The sequence below is a fragment of the Lepisma saccharinum genome, chromosome 10, assembly GCF_977018435.1.
Source record: "Lepisma saccharinum chromosome 10, izLepSacc3.1, whole genome shotgun sequence".
NCBI classification, from domain to species: Eukaryota; Metazoa; Arthropoda; class Insecta; order Zygentoma; family Lepismatidae; genus Lepisma; species Lepisma saccharinum.
The window spans coordinates 83,732,115-83,744,192 of NC_139238.1; the positions used below are offsets into that span (position 1 = coordinate 83,732,115).

General features: G+C 35.7%; 1 protein-coding gene and 8 non-coding genes across 10 annotated transcripts in view; all 9 read right to left on the reverse strand.

Moving 5' to 3' along the window:
* LOC145993999 (ATP-binding cassette sub-family C member 4-like) overlaps positions 1 to 12,078 on the reverse strand; it is a 215,507-nt gene that overhangs the window by 80,404 nt on the left and 123,025 nt on the right. For both annotated transcript variants that reach the window (XM_083130042.1, XM_083130043.1), the window contains exons 15-16: positions 11,126 to 11,382; positions 1,561 to 1,640 (exon numbers count right to left, since the gene is read on the reverse strand). In XM_083130042.1, the coding sequence (XP_082986168.1) occupies positions 1,561 to 1,640; positions 11,126 to 11,382 (337 nt within the window). The remainder of the gene's footprint in view (positions 1 to 1,560; positions 1,641 to 11,125; positions 11,383 to 12,078) is intronic.
* TRNAL-AAG (transfer RNA leucine (anticodon AAG)) lies at positions 11 to 92 on the reverse strand. The gene has a single exon. It is a non-coding gene; the product is annotated as a tRNA-Leu (tRNA).
* TRNAL-AAG (transfer RNA leucine (anticodon AAG)) lies at positions 325 to 406 on the reverse strand. The gene has a single exon. It is a non-coding gene; the product is annotated as a tRNA-Leu (tRNA).
* TRNAL-AAG (transfer RNA leucine (anticodon AAG)) lies at positions 482 to 563 on the reverse strand. The gene has a single exon. It is a non-coding gene; the product is annotated as a tRNA-Leu (tRNA).
* TRNAL-AAG (transfer RNA leucine (anticodon AAG)) lies at positions 639 to 720 on the reverse strand. The gene has a single exon. It is a non-coding gene; the product is annotated as a tRNA-Leu (tRNA).
* Positions 796 to 877, reverse strand: TRNAL-AAG (transfer RNA leucine (anticodon AAG)). Its single transcript has one exon. It is a non-coding gene; the product is annotated as a tRNA-Leu (tRNA).
* TRNAL-AAG (transfer RNA leucine (anticodon AAG)) lies at positions 953 to 1,034 on the reverse strand. The gene has a single exon. It is a non-coding gene; the product is annotated as a tRNA-Leu (tRNA).
* Positions 1,110 to 1,191, reverse strand: TRNAL-AAG (transfer RNA leucine (anticodon AAG)). Its single transcript has one exon. It is a non-coding gene; the product is annotated as a tRNA-Leu (tRNA).
* Positions 1,424 to 1,505, reverse strand: TRNAL-AAG (transfer RNA leucine (anticodon AAG)). Its single transcript has one exon. It is a non-coding gene; the product is annotated as a tRNA-Leu (tRNA).

The following is a 12,078-nucleotide window of genomic DNA, read 5'->3' on the forward strand; positions in this document are numbered from 1 at the left end:
AAAATTTAAATGGCAGCGGTGGGATTCGAACACACGCCTCCGAAGAGACTGGTGCCTTAAACCAGCGCCTTAGACCGCTCGGCCACGCTACCACATGCTGTAGTTCCTTAATCTTCCAGTATGTATGTAACTTCTTCGACGTCTATTAAAAACAATGAAAAGTTAGTTGGCAGCGGTGGGATTCGAACCCACGCCTCCGAAGAGACAGGTGACTTAAACCAGCGCCTTAGACCGCTCGGCCACGCTACCACATGCTGTAGTTCCTTAATCTTCCAGTATGTATGTAACTTCTTCGACGTCTATTAAAAACAATGAAAAGTTAATTGGCAGCGGTGGGATTCGAACCCACGCCTCCGAAGAGACTGGTGCCTTAAACCAGCGCCTTAGACCGCTCGGCCACGCTACCACATGCTGTAGTTTCTTAATCTTCCAGTATGTATGTAACTTCTTGGACGTCTATTAAAAACAATGAAAAGTTAGTTGGCAGCGGTGGGATTCGAACCCACGCCTCCGAAGAGACAGGTGCCTTAAACTAGCGCCTTAGACCGCTCGGCCACGCTACCGCATGCTGTAGTTCCTTAATCTACCAGTATGTATGTAACTTCTTCGACGTCTATTAAAAACAATGAAAAGTTAATTGGCAGCGGTGGGATTCGAACCCACGCCTCCGAAGAGACTGGTGCCTTAAACCAGCGCCTTAGACCGCTCGGCCACGCTACCACATGCGGTAGTTCCTTAATCTACCAGTATGTATGTAACTTCTTCGACGTCTATTAAAAACAATGAAAAGTTAATTGGCAGCGGTGGGATTCGAACCCACGCCTCCGAAGAGACTGGTGCCTTAAACCAGCGCCTTAGACCGCTCGGCCACGCTACCACATGCTGTAGTTCCTTAATCTACCAGTATGTATGTAACTTCTTCGACGTCTATTAAAAACAATGAAAAGTTAATTGGCAGCGGCGGGATTCGAACCCACGCCTCCGAAGAGACTGGTGCCTTAAACCAGCGCCTTAGACCGCTCGGCCACGCTACCACATGCTGTAGTTCCTTAATCTACCAATATGTATGTAACTTCTTCGACGTCTATTAAAAACAATGAAAAGTTAATTGGCAGCGGTGGGATTCGAACCCACGCCTCCGAAGAGACTGGTGCCTTAAACCAGCGCCTTAGACCGCTCGGCCACGCTACCACATGCTGTAGTTCCTTAATCTACCAGTATGTATGTAACTTCTTCGACGTCTATTAAAAACAATGAAAAGTTAATTGGCAGCGGTGGGATTCGAACACACGCCTCCGAAGAGACTGGTGACTTAAACCAGCGCCTTAGACCGCTCGGCCACGCTACCACATGCTGTAGTTCCTTAATCTTCCAGTATGTATGTAACTTCTTCGACGTCTATTAAAAACAATGAAAATTTAATTGGCAGCGGTGGGATTCGAACCCACGCCTCCGAAGAGACTGGTGCCTTAAACCAGCGCCTTAGACCGCTCGGCCACGCTACCACTTTCGTACCAAACACACACCTATATTCCTCTCGCATTAAAGAAACAAACTTACATTTATAGCTTCGAGCAGTTTTTCCGGCAGCACTTCGTCAACAGCTCCTAGATCCTTGGAAAAACGATTAAGTATTCGTCCTGTAACAAGAGAGACAAACGTTCAATATTTCAGTGAGGGAATTATTACATTTATAATAATAATAATAAATTTATTTACTAGGAGGACGAAGTTCAGCCTATAGACTGTTCTGCCAACTAACATTGTCAATGTATTTCATGTATACTGATAAACTTCATATGGAGCAGTAAGCTACATATAAAATGATACATACTAGTATATACTTACACAAAGAAATGCACAAAATTAAATGAATACACAAAGTGTTTTACTACAAATACAAATGACATTGGGGAATAGGGACAAGGAGGGGAGGTCGCTTTGTAGTTACTTCCCATGCTTCCAATCCAGCAGATTTCATCTTTGTGGCTCTAGCAATTTCGGAGTGATTACACTGTCCAACAAAATTGAAGTTTTTGTCTGTTAAAAGAGAAGTTGGGGGTGATGCTAATTGAATTTCATGTGCTGATTTCAAATCTAATTACAGAATTTATCCATCACCCATGAAATTTGAGTAACAGGGTACATACAAAATATCAGGTACATACAAATCTTATATAGCCTTATAGTGATACGATGCAATATTATTTACAATGGCATATCTAGAATGTCTTCGAACTTGATTTTCGTCTGTACTTTGCCTGAGAAAGATATCTTTTTATTGTCCAGCAATAATCTGCCATCATATTTGGAGTCCATTTTCCCTGGTATGGCTTTTCCATTTTATCAATATCCTGGTGGAAATGTTCTCCATGTTCGTCGCTCATTGTCTCAAGGTTTTGCGGGAAGAAACGAGGTGGGAGTCTAAAAAGTATATCTTCAGAGACATATTACACCCCAGAGCATGATAGTTCTGAATCAAATTACTGACAAGTTCTCTGTAATTTTATGACTTGTAGTTTCTGAGGAAATTTTTTGCAAACTTCCTTGAAAGATTGCCAAGTAGCCAATTCCAGCTCATTTAGGTTCTTTTCAAAATCATTATCTTTCATTAGTTTCCTGATTTGAGGGCCAACAAATATTCCCTCTTTTAGTTTCGCCTCAGTAATTCGCGAAAACCTCTCTTTGACTTTGAAGAACACAAATCCACTACCCTCGCGGTCCATTCCTTTTACAAAATTCTTCATCAGACCAAGCTTTATGTAGAGAGGAGGCAGTAAGATTTTGTCTGAACTTACAAGTGGTGGATGAACAAAATTCTCCTGCCGGAAAAAGTAACTAGTGTCACTCTCCAACAAATGCCATTCTTTTAATCGCGATGCAAGCAGTTCTGCTTTACCCTTACTTAACTCTAGATCTCAAACTAAATCGTTAAGATCCTCTTGAGTTATTAAGTGAGGTTCAGCTGTTGAAACACTCCCCACAGAATCAGGATCATTATGCAATTCGCTACATTTGTTAGGAACACTTTCACTTTCTTCCGTTATACATTTGAGATCTGGTGGAGCAGGTATAGGAACTCCAGGTCCATGAGGCACCGGTCGAGTTGATGATTCTAGTGATGGATATTTCACTGTTTGACTTTATTTCGAATTTATCCCAGATATATTTGTCAAGCAAAAATAGCAGTCTGTTATATGATCCTTAGGTTCCCGCCATATCATAGGAACTCCAAAAGACATATGACGAGATCATTTCAGCCAACCACTAAAAAGCGTTACACAGTTCGCACAACAGATATCAGGGGCCCATTTCTTGTTTTCGTCTATCTTATTGTCAAAGTAACACTCATAAGCTTTTCTTACACGAGGAGTAAATGTTCTCCTATTTGCTTTTAAGGTCAACTCACCACAGATATAACAAAAATTGTTCCTGTCGTTTACGCAACTTCTTGACATGATTCTGTCTTTGCTTCGAAAAACTCACTGGAACTGAAGAACACTCAGGAGAGCTTCTTTCCTGCAGACAACTTGCTATTGAAATGAGAAGTAGACATGACAGTTAAATCACAGCATTGTGTTGAAAAATTAATCATTGTCAATTTTTTCAGTCGGATTGTTTAACAAGTTTAATTGTTGTCATTCATGCAGACATCAATGACATAAAGTTACTAGTGTATTGTTGGAGCAAAGACATACAAATATTTTAAATATTGCCTACCAATCAGCTAATTATGGACTGCATGCTGCAATAATAATGCAGAATTATATTTTTATTGTTACAAAAAAATGGTGGGTGATTGACAATTTCTGACTTCATTTTCGGAATCAGCAGGTGGCAAAACATAAAGAACCGTTGAAGTTTTACTTTTAACAAAACCATTGTTGGACAGTGTTATCATTCATGTATTAATATTATTACAACAACAAACAAAACAATAGGATGGAACAAGACAGTGGTCTTCAAGTAAAATTAGAAATGACGAATTGTAATAGAGCATGGATGTTCTAAATTTAGCATCCATAGACATTGTTGGGAACAGGGTTGCCAAATTTAGCACTTCTCCCACGTTACAAATTTTCAAGTTAACAATGCAATATGTCGTAAAGTAACTTTATAACGTTACCTCTATTGCAAAAAAAGTAACTGTTACATGTATAGCTACTTACTTTTAAAAGTAGGTAGTTACATTTTGAATTCCTCAAGGAAAAGTAACTATTACTTGTAACTGTGTTACAAGTTATGTCCAAACACTGAAGTGTGTTTCTGGAAAGGCACCCAAGAGTCAATTTCACTTCACACCCCGTTGCTGCTTCTTCAGGCCAACGAGACTCTGGCGCCTTGACCCACTACCAGGATAATTCTCTGTGGAGTCGTGTTGTACTGTGATTATCCTGGTGTGTGCTGAGTGGCCCTTTAAAGCCTTAGCTTTTAACTAGGTAAACGGAGTTTATTCTCAGAAACAGTTTTTTTTCTTGTTGGGTAATGAATGAATGAATTTCTTTTAAAACATGAGTAAGGAAGTTTTAAACAGATATATTTTAAACTCCTCACAAAAATAGTTTTTCTTGTATGTACGCATTGCTTGCATTATAGAATTATTTTCCTGTAGTTTACGGTTATTACAAGCATAAGAAAACAGTTTTTCTTTGTGACGTTTCAGGAGAACACACGCTCCTTTCATCAGACATTTATTTTCATTTTGACTAAAGATACAGTTATAACAATGGTTAGTAATTTTTAAACAAAAAGAATCTGTTATATAATGGATGTTGTCAATGTTACATTGTTGTAATATAGCAACTTAACTGTGAAAAAAACGGTCTGTTTTATTTTTATTTAAATTATGAATCCAAAATATCATCAGGCAATTCAAATTCATCATTGTTTTCACAAAGTCTCTTGATGTTTTCTGTTACATTAAATTTTAAAGATGGTGGCTTACTCCATTTGTGAAAAAGAAAACTCCATACTGGATCTATGTTACCATTTTCATTATTTAATTTATTCCAGTGTTCTTCTGCAATGAACGAAGCTTCCCAGACATTCAACTCTGTGTTTCCCGTTAATCTTTTTAAAAACCCTTCTCTTTTTAATCAAATGCTTCTCTTCGATGATATGAGTTGAGAAACCTGTTCTTGGGTTTAGATTTATAATGTCCAAATCGTGTTCGTGCCATCTTATTGCCATTTTCCTTGCTGTTTGTCCCACATAATCTTTTGAACATGAACAACTTATATTATATATTCCTGTGGTTTCCACATCTGGTAGAGAGTTTCTCATTTTGAATTCATTAAATGTACATTCCAAACTTCTTGGTGATTTAAAAACAATTTTGAAATTAAAACTTCTAAAAATTTTTGCAATTTTATGTGAGAATCCCTTGTGGAATGGAATGCACACAAATTTCTTTTCAACAGATTTTTCATCTTTGTCTGTATTTCTGTTTTCCTTTAGTTTTCTTGCAACTTGTTTTTTGATTTGGTTTATTCTGTTAGTGTGAAAACCATTTTCTTTTGCTATATTAAAGAGCCTTTCTTCTTCATTTTTGATATCCTCATCATTAGAACATAGTATTTGTGCTCTCAGGAAAAAATTTAAAAATATGTTATCCATTGTTATACGCGAATGTTCTGATTTGGCATGGATATATTTTTCCCCGCTAATTTTTTCCTATGGACTGATGTTTGAATTGTTGAGTCAGTTGTCTTAATTTGCAGATCAAGGAAAGAAATTACATTGTTATTCATGGGTTCGCAAGTGAATTTTATGCGACGATGTGATTCATTTAATAATTTACATACGTCCATGATGGTGTTCTCATTTTTAGCGATAATTAGCACATCATCTACATATCTGATGTAGAGTTTGATATCCGCACCTATCGCATTAACAATTGGAGATTCTATGTAATGAAGGAAAATGCTGGAGATGATTCCGGATACTGGGTTTCCCATTGATAGACCATTACTTTGCTGATATATTTTGCCATCAAATAGAAAGTAATTGTAATTTGCACATACAGTAAACCATCGAACCATTTCCCATGATTCTACTGGGTTAACCTTCATCTCAATAAGCCATCTGTGTAATGCATCTGTGGCACCTTCTATTGGGACACTAGGATATAAATTTTCAACTTCAAAACTTGCAATACGATACTCATTATTCCAAACAATATTTTTTAGTTTCTGTTTCACTTCAAATGCATTTTTAACACTGAATGGTGTTTGTTGTTTAATTATAGCAAGTCTTTCAACTAAATATTTGGATAGTTTGTATGCAGGATGTGTGAAAGTTGCAATGATGGGTCGTATTGGAGTTCCCGGTTTGTGAGTTTTTGGTAGTCCAAAGGCAATCGGCAGGGTTGAATTCTTGACAATGAGTTTTTTCTTCATTTCTCTTGGTATCGTGATACTGCTTTCAATTACTTTCTTTACCTCATTTATTATTTTAGTTATAGGGTTTCGAGAGGTTTCTGTGAAATTGTTTACTTTGAAACATTCTTCCATTTTTTCTTTATAGTCCTTAATTCGGATAAGGACAGGTTTATTTTCCTTGTCCGATTTTATTAAGAAAATGTCGTTTTCTTTCAACCAGATCTTGAAACTATGAACTTTTTTCCCCAACCTTATATGCTCTTTCTCCCGTTCCGTGTATTTTGGACCTCTGTTATTTCTTCTGTTGTATTCAAAACTTAACCGTTCGTCAAGAGCATCATGTGTGAGACTTCGTAATTTTCTCTTTTCCTCCTCATCATCTAAGAAATTCAGTTCTTTCTCTATTGAAATCACAAAATCTTCCTTGTGTATATAAGCACTACCAACTGAAAATTTCATTCCGAATTGAAAAATTTCTATATACTCATCAGGTACCTCAATATCCGTAAGATTTATAAATAATCTGTTGTCAATGTTCTTAGTTTTTATTTTACCAGTGACTGCTTCCCTTCTTTCATTGTTGTTGTATATAACTTGTTCTTCTTGAATTAGCTGGTAGAATTTCCTATCAAGTCTCCTTTCTGAAAGCTTGATGTAGTGTTGTACAACTTGTTGTGTAGCTCTGTTTACTTTATCCCATATGAGTGGATGCAAGGAATTTGACAATGTTATGTGGAGATCATATGTCTTTCGAGAAAGGCTGTCCAATTCTGAGTACGAGTCCCTGATTAGTCGTCCTATCATTAACAATTGTAAACAATTTCACAGAAACCTCTCGAAACCCTATAACTAAAATAATAAATAAGGTAAAGAAAGTAATTGAAAGCAGTATCACGATACCAAGAGAAATGAAGAAAAAACTCATTGTCAAGAATTCAACCCTGCCGATTGCCTTTGGACTACCAAAAACTCACAAACCGGGAACTCCAATACGACCCATCATTGCAACTTTCACACATCCTGCATACAAACTATCCAAATATTTAGTTGAAAGACTTGCTATAATTAAACAACAAACACCATTCAGTGTTAAAAATGCATTTGAAGTGAAACAGAAACTAAAAAATATTGTTTGGAATAATGAGTATCGTATTGCAAGTTTTGATGTTGAAAATTTATATCCTAGTGTCCCAATAGAAGGTGCCACAGATGCATTACACAGATGGCTTATTGAGATGAAGGTTAACCCAGTAGAATCATGGGAAATGGTTCGATGGTTTACTGTATGTGCAAATTACAATTACTTTCTATTTGATGGCAAAATATATCAGCAAAGTAATGGTCTATCAATGGGAAACCCAGTATCCGGAATCATCTCCAGCATTTTCCTTCATTACATAGAATCTCCAATTGTTAATGCGATAGGTGCGGATATCAAACTCTACATCAGATATGTAGATGATGTGCTAATTATCGCTAAAAATGAGAACACCATCATGGACGTATGTAAATTATTAAATGAATCACATCGTCGCATAAAATTCACTTGCGAACCCATGAATAACAATGTAATTTCTTTCCTTGATCTGCAAATTAAGACAACTGACTCAACAATTCAAACATCAGTCCATAGGAAAAAATTAGCGGGGAAAAATATATCCATGCCAAATCAGAACATTCGCGTATAACAATGGATAACATATTTTTAAATTTTTTCCTGAGAGCACAAATACTATGTTCTAATGATGAGGATATCAAAAATGAAGAAGAAAGGCTCTTTAATATAGCAAAAGAAAATGGTTTTCACACTAACAGAATAAACCAAATCAAAAAACAAGTTGCAAGAAAACTAAAGGAAAACAGAAATACAGACAAAGATGAAAAATCTGTTGAAAAGAAATTTGTGTGCATTCCATTCCACAAGGGATTCTCACATAAAATTGCAAAAATTTTTAGAAGTTTTAATTTCAAAATTGTTTTTAAATCACCAAGAAGTTTGGAATGTACATTTAATGAATTCAAAATGAGAAACTCTCTACCAGATGTGGAAACCACAGGAATATATAATATAAGTTGTTCATGTTCAAAAGATTATGTGGGACAAACAGCAAGGAAAATGGCAATAAGATGGCACGAACACGATTTGGACATTATAAATCTAAACCCAAGAACAGGTTTCTCAACTCATATCATCGAAGAGAAGCATTTGATTAAAAAGAGAAGGGTTTTTAAAAAGATTAACGGGAAACACAGAGTTGAATGTCTGGGAAGCTTCGTTCATTGCAGAACACTGGAATAAATTAAATAATGAAAATGGTAACATAGATCCAGTATGGAGTTTTCTTTTTCACAAATGGAGTAAGCCACCATCTTTAAAATTTAATGTAACAGAAAACATCAAGAGACTTTGTGAAAACAATGATGAATTTGAATTGCCTGATGATATTTTGGATTCATAATTTAAATAAAAATAAAACAGACCGTTTTTTTCACAGTTAAGTTGCTATATTACAACAATGTAACATTGACAACATCCATTATATAACAGATTCTTTTTGTTTAAAAATTACTAACCATTGTTATAACTGTATCTTTAGTCAAAATGAAAATAAATGTCTGATGAAAGGAGCGTGTGTTCTCCTGAAACGTCACAAAGAAAAACTGTTTTCTAATGCTTGTAATAACCGTAAACTACAGGAAAATAATCCTCACAAAAAGTTTGGGATATTGTTATATTAGGCATTAGGTGATAGGCACAGCCTTGGAATGCAACAACACATGGTGTCCGTCTGTCTGCTAGACGTTCTTGTGTTTTCGCCAACATATGCTACCGTGCCTATCACCTATTGCTTAATATAACAATATTCCAAACTTCTTGTGCCTAATATAACAATATTCCAAACTTGTTGTGCCTAATATAACAATATTCCAAACTTGTTGTGCCTATTATAACAATATTCCTAACTTGTTGTGCCTAATATAACAATATTCCAAACTTGTTGTGCGTAATATAACAATATTCCAAACTTCTTGTGCATAATATAACAATATTACAAACTTGCTATGCCTAATATAACAATATTCCAAACTTGTTGTGCCTAATATAACAATATTCCAAACTTCTTGTGCCTAATATAACAATATTCCAAACTTGTTGTGCGTAATATAACAATATTCCAAACTTGTTGTGCGTAATATAACAATATTCCAAACTTGTTGTGCGTAATATAACAATATTCCAAACTTGTTGTGCGTAATATAACAATATTCCAAACTTGTTGTGCCTAATATAACAATATTCCAAACTTGTTGTGCCTATTATAACAATATTCCTAACTTGTTGTGCCTAATATAACAATATTCCAAACTTGTTGTGCGTAATATAACAATATTCCAAACTTGTTGTGCCTAATATAACAATATTCCAAACTTGTTGTGCCTATTATAACAATATTCCTAACTTGTTGTGCCTAATATAACAATATTCCAAACTTGTTGTGCGTAATATAACAATATTCCAAACTTGTTGTGCGTAATATAACAATATTCCAAACTTCTTGTGCCTAATATAACAATATTCCAAACTTGTTGTGCCTATTATAACAATATTCCAAACTTGTTGTGCCTAATATAACAATATTCCAAACTTGTTGTGCCTAATATAACAATATTCCAAACTTGTTGTGCGTAATATAACAATATTCCAAACTTGTTGTGCGTAATATAACAATATTCCAAACTTCTTGTGCCTAATATAACAATATTCCAAACTTGTTGTGCCTATTATAACAATATTCCTAACTTGTTGTGCCTAATATAACAATATTCCAAACTTCTTGTGCCTAATATAACAATATTCCAAAATTCTTGTGCCTAATATAACAATATTCCAAACTTGTTGTGCCTAATATAACAATATTCCAAACTTCTTGTGCCTAATATAACAATATTCCAAACTTCTTGTGCCTAATATAACAATATTCCAAACTTCTTGTGCCTAATATAACAATATTCCAAACTTCTTGTGCCTAATATAACAATATTCCAAACTTGTTGTGCCTATTATAACAATATTCCTAACTTGTTGTGCCTAATATAACAATATTCCAAACTTGTTGTGCCTAATATAACAATATTCCAAACTTCTTGTGCCTAATATAACAATATTCCAAACTTGTTGTGCCTAATATAACAATATTCCAAACTTCTTGTGCCTAATATAACAATATTCCAAACTTCTTGTGCCTAATATAACAATATTCCAAACTTCTTGTGCCTAATATAACAATATTCCAAACTTCTTGTGCCTAATATAACAATATTCCAAACTTCTTGTGCCTAATATAACAATATTCCAAACTTGTTGTGCCTAATATAACAATATTCCAAACTTCTTGTGCCTAATATAACAATATTCCAAACTTGTTGTGCGTAATATAACAATATTCCTAACTTGTTGTGCCTAATATAACAATATTCCAAACTTCTTGTGCCTAATATAACAATATTCCAAACTTGCTATGCCTAATATATCAATATTCCAAACTTATTGTGCCTAATGTAACAATATTTCAAACTTTTTGTGAGGAGGGTATTTTCTTGTTGGTGTCCTGTACGCAATTTAATTTCCAGAAAAGGTCCCCGTATTGCGTGACGGACAAAAGTAGCCTATGTGCTGAAGTGGCCATACTATAAAAATCAATAACGCTGTGATATATTAGTTGAAGTAAGAGCGCGCCCCTCACCTGAAGGATTGACATCGAAGAACCTGGTGCTGGCCCTGATCACCTTGTAGAACATGGTGGAGTGGATGTTGATGGAGGACTTCATGCAGATGAACATGAAGATGAGCGACCGGAAGAGCAGGAGAACGATGCCCGTCCCGATGATGCCCAGGTAGATGTAGAGGCAGATATATTTGGTGAACGTCTTCAGTCTCCAGTTGTCGGAGTCTCCGCTGTCACTTTTGGACACCACGGATCGAAGGTGCTCCAAGTCTACCCTGGAAGAATTAATTTCCGTTTAGCACAAGGTACTTCGTCAATGTCTTTAGTCTCAATTTATGGAATATGTGGAAACAGAAACGTTTCTGCAATTGAATTCTAGTTTTAAGTCCACTTTATGCACTGTCTAATCGCAACTGGACCTAAATTTGAACCGAACCACTATTTGCCTCCACCGGGTATCGGGTTACTTGAATAAAATGAGCTATCCGAAAAATAAAGCTATTTTTACATAACGTTAAGTTTCACATTGACTGAACACATTTTCACTCTGTCTAACTAACTAACTAACTAGCCTTCTTAAACCCGAAGGTTCATGGCTGCAGCAACACAGGCCTTCCATCTGTCCCTATCTTGAGCAAGATGTATATACTCTTTTCCATCCATACCGATTTCCTTTAGGTCCATCTCAACGTCGTCCCTCCATCTTTGTCTTGGTCTTCCTACAGGTCTCTTACCATCTGGTTTCCCAACAAGAATTGTGTAAACTCCTCTTTCCTCTCCCAATCGTGCCACATGGCCTGCCCACCTAAGTCTTCTTGATTTAATTATTCTAATAATATCTGGACATGAATACAAATTATGTAGTTCTAAATTATGTAACCTTCTCCACTCACCTGTCTCCTCATCCCTTTTAGGTCCAAAGATTTTCCTAAGGATCTTATTTTCAAATACTCTCAATTTATGTTCCTCTT